At 57.7% G+C, this 8,867-nt stretch overlaps 1 protein-coding gene across 2 annotated transcripts in view; it reads right to left on the bottom strand.

Annotated features, from left to right (window-relative positions):
• NOTCH1 (notch receptor 1) overlaps window positions 1-8,061 on the bottom strand; it is a 41,325-nt gene extending 33,264 nt beyond the window's left edge. For both annotated transcript variants that reach the window (XM_058818463.1, XM_058818462.1), the window contains exons 1-2: window positions 7,883-8,061; window positions 6,134-6,215 (exon numbers count right to left, since the gene is read on the bottom strand). In XM_058818463.1, the coding sequence (XP_058674446.1) occupies window positions 6,134-6,215; window positions 7,883-7,940 (140 nt within the window). In that variant the 5' untranslated portion in view covers window positions 7,941-8,061. The remainder of the gene's footprint in view (window positions 1-6,133; window positions 6,216-7,882) is intronic.
• Between the last annotated feature and the right edge of the window lie 806 nt (window positions 8,062-8,867).

The raw sequence follows: 8,867 nt of genomic DNA on the forward strand, positions 1-8,867 counted from the left end.
AAATTACTTCGGCGCAAATAAATTTTTGCAACTTGACTGAGCATGAAAGTTTCCCATTAAAATGCGACTCGGCTCCCTTTGCTGGAAATGTGCAAGAGCCTAATAACCATGGCCTAAACATTAACTGTTTAACTGGCTTTTCCAATATTAACTCCAGGCTGCCATGGGGGAAGGGGAGGACGTGACGGGTGAGAGCTTAAAGCAGACATTAATTACTGCAGTGTGAGGGAGGCACACCCTGAGCTCACCAGCATCCTGCTCCCATGGCACACACTGGGGTTTTGGGTTTGCTCTGTGCAGGGCCAAAAGCTGGACTCAGTGATGCCTGTGGGTCCTTTCCAGCTCTGGGATTCCCAACAGAACTGGGAATCCAGAAGCACAGCACGAATTCTGCTGCATGCAAGCTGGTAGGCATGGGTTGGACTCAGTGATCATGGTAAGTTCCTTCCAACTGAAAATATTCTTTTTGGGGGCAGAGCTCCCCATATAGCCCAGCCAAAGATCTCTCCCCCACCCCCAGCACCTCACAGAGGTTTTATTCCCGCATCTCTCACACCCAGCACTGCATTTACCAACGGGAACCTCCAGCACCAGAGCAGATGTGGATGCCCCTGGATCCCTGTAGGTGTCCCAGGCCAGCTTGGACAGGGTTTGGAGCAGCCTGGGCCAGTGGAAGCTGTCCCTGCCCATGATAGGGGGTGGAACAAGATCTTTAAGGTCCCTTCCAACCCAAACTATTCCACAGTTCCATAGTCACCCTTTTAACCACCAGCAAATTGCTTGAGCTATCTGGAACCCCAACACCATCCTGTACTACAGATCTGCCCATGGGGAGGTGACAGGAGAGGACCTGACCCACCAGATGTGCATGAGAGGAAGGCAGAGTCCAGATGTGGGTGTCCAGGAGTGAACAGGCACCATCACACCTGGCCAGATGCACAAGGTGTTAAACCCTGGGGAGTTCCCAGGTGGGCATCTCTAACTGTCCTGGGGAGCTGCCATGGTCTGGAGTTGCTGGCACCAGCAAAGACCTCCCAGCATCACCCACAGGAGCTCTGCTATAAAATCCAGCCAGCAGGGCCTGACCCTCACACCTCTCTGCTCCTGGGTGCCTCCGCACTCAGACACCCAAGAAATCAAAAATGCAGCATTTCCCCTTGACACCAGAGCAGCATTTCTGTCCTTATTCCAGAACTCTGGAATAAGGAAATCTGGGCTCATGAGGGCACCTGCAGCAAGGCAGCATCAGGGACCGAAGGGATTTGGGCACAGCTGCAGGGATGGGGGATGCAGCACCACCCTTCAGGCTCAGCACTACGTGCCAGGGCCATGTAATGAGATGAAAACACCATTGGGAAGAAACTGGAACCATCCCAAACCATCACTTCTCCAGACTGCGGATCTTTCTAACTCTGAACACAAAGCAGAGCAGCAGGGTAGCCCAGCTTGGGGAGTGGTGAGTGAGCAGCCCAAGTGCCCCATCCCAGGCAGCAGAAGGAGCCTGGCAGCTCCTCAAGGATGCTGCACACAGCCCTGAGTGCAGCAGGGGACCCTGACCACCTTCTTGACCAGCAGGACTCAGCCAAGACCCCACAGCAGGTCTGCTTTCCCAGGGGGGTTTGAGTTCCATCCCAGAGGCTCTTCCCCTCTGCAGCCCCCAACAGATGGTGCAAAACCTTCACCTGGCAGCACATCAACCACAGAGAAGTCTCCATCCAGATCCAGAGCTCACCAGCTCTCCCTAAGTGCACCCTGGGGCTACTCCCTCGTTAAACAGGCTGATGCTCTATAAAATTCACATTCCACTCATGTACACACGCTGCCACCACTTGGGACACCAACCAACACGAGCAAAACAAGGGTCACCACACCTCCAGGCCTGGAAAAAGCAGGTTAATTTCCAAACAATGTTATTTTAAAACTTGCTAACTGCCTCCTGATGATGTTGTCCGGGCCCTTAATTGGTGAATAGCCTGGTCTAGCAGTGACTTATACGTGTCACCCTCGTGGTACATACAATAAACCATAGCAGCCTGGGAGGTGAGGTATCAGCTGGAACAAATGGACGTGTTGTGGCTGCCAGCAGGAAGGAGGACAGCGAGTCAGGTGTTGAGATGGAAGAGATTTTGGTGGAATAAAACATACCCACACCATGGAGTGAGTGACCTCCAGCCCCAGGGAGCAGAGACCCATGCACTGCTTCACACCATGAGACCATGGAGACTGGAGATGCCCCTGCTCACTGCAGAGGACCTTTAAAGGTCCTTTCTGACCCAAACCTTGAGTGCCTGGTGGGGAACAGCCCCACTCATGAAAGGTGAAGAGCACCACTGTGAGTTCCTGACCCCCTCTGCATCACCCCATCTCTCCTGCTCCTCTCTGGGCTGTGGGACCTGCTGAGATATCTCCTCTCAAACACTTCCCATGCAGAACAACCCTCTGGCCACCACAGAGACAAACCAAGCAAAAAACCTCAGCCCAAGCAATAAAACCCCAAGGACACTGAACAGAAGTGAGTGGGACCACCTGAGACAACTGATAACCATGGAGACACCTTGCAGGGACCAGAGACACAAACAGATTCTCTCAGACAAGAGCTAAAACCCCCACTGCTGCCCCAATGACCTCAGCAGCTGGGCTTCAGTTTCTATTCCACTGGAATCCACAACAGGTGACACTCTGGTATTTTTAACCTCCCCTCTTACCCATTTCCACCTTGTTCTTTCCGAGAATGAGGTCAGACTCCAAAGAGCCAGCAAGAGTTCTCAACATGGCTGAATCACTGCTCCTCTACTTCTTTAAGAGCTTCCTCTGGTTGATTGTTCAACACTCCACCCTCTTCCTCCCCAGCACCGAGACTGCATTTTTTCTTTGTTATTATTTCATGGAAATAACGTTGGGTTAAAGCACATGAGAAAAACCAAACCAGAAGGAAACTTCCGCCCTTTACAATGAGATAACAATGACTGAGCAGTTGAATAACTTGAAGGGCACAGAAACTCACGGGGCTCACATCACTCCTCTGCCTTCCTGGTTGTCTCCTCAAAGAGTTTTGAGCTAAAATAATCACCTCTTCCCGCCATGGCCCCCTTCAGAATGTTTCTTCCCATGTTTCTGGCCTGCTGCCCATGGAAGCTGGTGGTGGCAACGGGCACCAGCTCAGGAGCCACTGCCCTGGCTGAACGACAACGCTGTGCTGATTCATAAACAGAGGAAGTACTTTAGCAAACTGACTTTTCCCCCTTTTCAGCACAAGCCCAGTGATTAATTTAACTTATTCTCTCCCTCCACCATCTCCTTTGCTTCTCTGAGCAAGAGGAGGGCCCAGGCACGGCTCCTCTGGCTTTAATGGTGAGAGGCTGGTGGGGCAGGGCTGGAAGCTCAGCCCTCTTTCAATGCCATCTGCTTTTAACTAGCAGAGCAAGGGAGGTCCTGGGAATAAATGTCACATGGCACAGGGAGCTAAAATCAGCCCGGCCCATTTGCAGGGATGCCAGTCAAAACTGGGGTTATCCAACAGTCTAATTAGGAGCTATCACTAGAAGTCAAAAACGACCTCTTGGAAAAACCTTCTCATTTAGTCTGGGAAAGTGCCTTAGTCCAAGGCAAGGGCCTTTTCTGGAATGCCACAGCTCCCCAGCACCGCAGAACCTCCCACCAAGCCCTGCAGCAGCCACCAACTCCAGCCTGGACCTTTTAAAGCTCCAGCTCTGGGACAAAAACACCCAGAGCCTTCAGCTGGGGTCTGTGCAAGACCCACAAACCTGCTGCTGCTGCTCTGCCTGCACTGAAAGACCCGGACAGCCCTGCCAAGATGGAGAGCAGCTCCAAAGGAGCCTAATTAGGGTGCTTCTGTCTCAAGCCCTCCAATCCAACACTTGGTGCCTCCATTCAATTAAAGCCCTGCGTGCCCTGCACCGCCTGGCAAAGGGACAACCAAGATAAGGCACCTGGAGCTTTACAAACTATCTCTGTAAAATAATAAAAAGCAGAGAGAGCTCCTGGTCTTGCACCGGCAGTTTCCTTTCCGTAGCAGGGCTGATAACCCGGGGTTGGAGTTATCAGAGCTGGCTCCACGTAACCCAACGAGCTCTGTCCCGCCACAAGTGCTGGGACACTCGTCCTCTGGAGCAGCATCCCCCTCGCACACTATTTATTTCACTCCACTTTCTAATTGGATTTGTGGGGGCAGCACAAAGGGGCTTTATGGCCAAACTTTGTTAAGTGCCAGGCCGAGCGGAGATGTGGCCAGCAGCCAAAATGGTGCATTTCACGCAGGCGCCAAGGGGCAGTGCCAAGCTTTTCTGTGTCTGCTATCTTGTGCTCTTGGCTCTGCTTTGTTTAAGAAGCTTGCAAGCAAAGCTCCTCGTCAAGAGATATTCAAACAAAGTGAAAAAAAACGAGATTTCTGTGAGTTGCTATCAGGTAACTTGGGAAGTTGCACCTCCTTCAGTCTGGCTGTAACTCCAGTATCTGCCCCCATCACCCTGCACGGGACAAGAGCTTTCACACAGCCAGTGCACACACCTTGTGCTCCTGCAAAAATAACTCACACACGCTCACAAGGCATCTGCAGCCAAGAGAGAAGTGGTTATTCACAGCCAGCAACCAAGAACTTCTTTAAAGTTAACTTTTTCTCTTAAAAAAAAAAAAAACCCAACCCACCCTAAGCCTACTTTGGAGGCTTCTCCAAATAGAGCTCGCACACATCAGATCTAATTAGATTCCATCACCATCTGCACATGAAATGTAAATCAGGAGTTGCAGAGACTTAAGAAAAAAAGGAAAGAATGACCACAAGGAAAAGGAGGGGTGTAAGGTTGGGGAGGGGGTGGAGGGTTGGGCATTCTGGGAAGCCATACATGATTAGTCACACAGCATTAATCTGCCTCCCTTAACAATAGCTGCCGAATTTCGACCGAATCCCAGCTGTCGCTCTTTGAATGAAAGAAAACAAGATTTAGAGCGTCAAGCGTTGGTAAGGGCTTCTGTGCAAAAAAAAGTGGCGTGCATTCATTAGTGCCTCACAAAGGGACCCAGCCTTTGTCCATTAAATTGCTCATGTGCCTGATTGATTTGCTGATTTATTTGCACCAAAGGGTTGGGGGGCTCAGCTTGGAGAAGGGGGCGGGAGGTGCCCGGCTACTGGGCAGAGTAACGGCACCCAGGCGGATTTGCAAAAAAGCAACACACATTGTCAAGGGAAACTGCCATTCAACAGGTTGGGATTGGAAATGCCTTCAGGTTCCTCCGCCGAGGACTTCCTCTTTGGAAATTTGGGGTGGGTGGGAACGTCTCCCCGCCTGCTCGCAGCTCAGGCCGCGTTCAACAGGCAGAGGGGAAATCTGGCCGGAAAACAGAGCCTTGCCCATTCACATTTCTTTTATGGAATAGTTTTAAAAAGGGAGCTGGAGTCTTATTCATTTCTCTTGGTTATTGTTCCCTGGGAGCCTGGAGTGAATCGGCCATCGCTGCGGTGGGTCGGTTGGTCCTTCAAAGAGTCCCAACGCTTTACACATCCGTTCCCCCACAATCAGCTTGGAGAAAGAGGCAGTCTGGGTGCCAGGTCCCACCAGGAACGCCAGCCTAGACCACAGCTTGGCACCAGCACTGGCAGGGCTGCAGGAGGAGCTGCCCTGCTCCCCTGGCGATGCCTCATCGGCCCACGGACACCACTGGGGCAGCTCCAGCAGCCAGAGCCAGGCCATGGAACCTCTCCTGAGTGTTTATTGGAGGTGCACCGGTCACCCTAGTGTGCAAGGGACTGAAAGGCAACGCTTCAGGGCCAGGAGGGAATAGCTGGAAAACAGACAGACAGACAGCCTCCCTCCCCGCCCGACGGTCCAAGGAGCGCCGCAGGCTGGCCCTACCTCCTGCTCCATCAGCAGGGCAGTCTGCATAGGCTAACACCAGCAAAACATGGCCCTTTGCCCATGTTTTTCCACCCAGCCAGGAACAAAGCCCGATCCTGCCAAACTCGCGGTGACTCCTACACAAGCAGGTTATTCTTGCCACTCAAGGAAAGAAAACGCATCTTGCCCTATTAAATCCAGAGCCTTCAAAGCAAAGTCAACATGAATGTCAATAACTTTGGTCGGGGGAGATGAAAATCCTCTGGCTGTTCCATACTTACTGGCACACCTCCGTCCCGTTGGGAAAAGTTTCACACTTGCCCCCGTTGAGGCAGGATTCGGCAAGCTGCGAGCACCGTAAACCTGCAAACAGAGGGACAGCATTAGCCACAGCTCAGGGCCCTGGTGGCAGCAGGGGGGCTGCATCCCCTGGTGTCACCTGGGCAGGGGACAGGCTCGCTGAGACCCCCAGACCCCCTGCACAGCCTGGTGAGGTGGGGTCCAGCACACAGCAGCCCTCATCTGCAGGGTGATGGACGGGGCAGGGACTGTGCGGCCCCTGCGCTGAGAGGCTCACCTAAAAATAAACCCAGGGTGGGTTTGAGGGTAGGCTGTGCCTGCTCCTCCAGCAGGAGGACTGACAGAGAGAAAGCCCAGATCAGGCCCTTGACTGACAAATGCCATTTGGGAAAAAAAATCCAGCTCGGGGCCCATTAGTTACCACGAGCTCGGTAACGAAATGAGTCGCCCGTCATAACTTGCTATGAGTAAAGGTTTCATTGTCTGGCCCTCAGAGCCAAATTCTGCAGAGTTACCACAGCAACTCGCTGAAAGTACCAGAATCGCTTCCGATTTCCACCCCGGCTCGCTCTTCCCCTTCTCTGCCCGCTCGCTCTTCACGGTAACTGCTTCTGCGACACGCGTGTGCAGCCGGGCCGGTTTCACATTGAGCGACTGCAGCTCCGCACCGCCACCGCCACAAGCCAGATCCTGCCCTGGATGGGTGCCGAGCCCACCGGGTCACTCTGCTGGGGCTCCGTGTCCCACGGCACACGGGCCGGGCTGCTGGGGACCGCTCCGGCCGGGCACAACTTTCTGCAAACTTCACCCTCCCACGGCTCCCAGCCCTGCTCTGGGAGCAGCACCGCTGCCTTCGCTCCCCCAAATCCTCTCAGGGCTCTCCAGAGGGGGATGCTAGCCCAGTCCCGGGGCAGGGGGGCACTGCAGGTCCGGACCCCCCGGGATGGGCTCGTCCCCGCTCCGTCCCGCACCCCCGGCCGCTTTCGGGGCTCTTTTCCCGTGCCCCGACCCGCTGCCCCCGACGGTCGCGCAGCGCTTTGCGGCGAAGCACCCGGACCCGCCCCGGAGGGGGGGCCCCGGGGGGCCCCGACTTTCAAGAAACAGGAAACCGAGAAAAATTTGCAAAACGGCCAAAAGCTCTCGCAGAACAGCAGCAGGAGCGCGGCCGCCCTGCGCGCCCCTCCGCCGGGCCGAGCCCCGGTTCCCCCGGCGGCCCCGGTACCGAGCTCCGCTCCGCCCGACGGCAGCGAGCGCCGCTCCCCCGGCAGCCCCGGGCACCGAGCTCCGGCTCCCGGTGGCCCCGAGCGCCTCCTTCGGGGCACCGAGCCCCGGCCCCGCCGAGCTCCCCCGCGCCGTCCCGGCCCCGGCTCCCCGAGCTCCGGCCACCCCCGCGGGGCTCAGCCCCGCTCTCCCAACCCGGTTCCGGTCCGGTTGTCCCGCTGGCAACACGCTCCGGTTCTCCCGCAAGAGCCGAACGCAGTCCCGGCGCATCCCGCGGCACCGAGCCCCGGTTCCCACGCGGACCCCCCCGAGGGCGCCACGCTCCGGTCCCGCCGCAAAGCCGAGTCCCGGTTCCCACGGGAACCTCCCGGCAGGGACCCCCCGACGGCGCCGGGCTCCGGTGCCCGCCGTGCCCCGCTGGGCTCCGGTGCCCGCCGCTCCCGGCCCCGCTCCCGGCAAACTTCCTGCGGGGCGGCCGGTGCGGGGCCCGCGGCGGCGGCGGCCCTCACCTCGCGTCAGGGCGGGCAGCAGGAGCACCAGGAGGCCGGGCGCCAGGAGCCGCTCCATCCCGCTCTGCTCCCGCCGCTCACAGCCGCATAGATCCGCGGGGCCTCGGCCGAGCCGAGCCGAACCGGTGCCGGTGCGTGTGCGGGTCCGCGCCGCCCCGCCGGGAGCCCCAAACACAGCGCGCCCGAGAGCAGCGACTCCAAACGCGGCGCCTCCCGCGGCTGCTCAGCCCCGGCGGGCCGGGCCGGGCGGCGGGGGGCGGGACGGGACGGTGCGGGGCGGGCCGGGCGCCGCGGGACGGGAGGGGATGGGACGGGACGGGCGAGACGCTCCTCCCTGCCCAGCCCGGGGGGCCCCCGCTGGGAACCCCCTGCCCGCCGCCGAGGGTCCCCGAGTGGGGCTGAGGGGTCCGGGCAGACCCTACGGGCAGCCCCGGGACAGCCGCGTCCCTCTGTGCAGCCACCGGACACCCCCGGTGCAGCCCCTCGCATGCAGACACGGATGCACCGGGTGCAGCTCCTTCTCTCCGTGCAGCCTCCCCCTGCAGTCCCCCAAACCCCGCAGGGCAGCCCCCCATTCCCAGGGCAGCTCCAGCACAGCTCTCACGTGCAGCCGCTGCAGAGCCCCAGCGCAGCTCTGCACACCTGCATGCAGCCCCCCAAAGCAGCCCCGCATTTCCCCAGTGCAGCTCCGGACACCCCCAGTTCAGCCCCCACCCCAGTATTGATGCAGCCCTCGCCACGCACACCCTACATAATCCCAATGTAGCTCCTCCATGGTCCCGGTGCAGCTCCTGCGCAGCTTCCCCAGTGCAGACCCCCAGTCCCTTCTGCTGCAACAGCCACTGAGTGACCACCAGAGACCCCAAGACCACCCTGACCCGCGGTGCGTCCGTGCAAGGACATGGGGCACACAAACCACAGCAATGGAGTGGCTGTACTGGGGGACCAGGACACGGACTGACCACCCCTGGGTGCTGGGAATGCA

Source organism: Ammospiza caudacuta, chromosome 21 (genome assembly GCF_027887145.1).
Source record: "Ammospiza caudacuta isolate bAmmCau1 chromosome 21, bAmmCau1.pri, whole genome shotgun sequence".
In the NCBI taxonomy this organism is placed as follows: Eukaryota; Metazoa; Chordata; class Aves; order Passeriformes; family Passerellidae; genus Ammospiza; species Ammospiza caudacuta.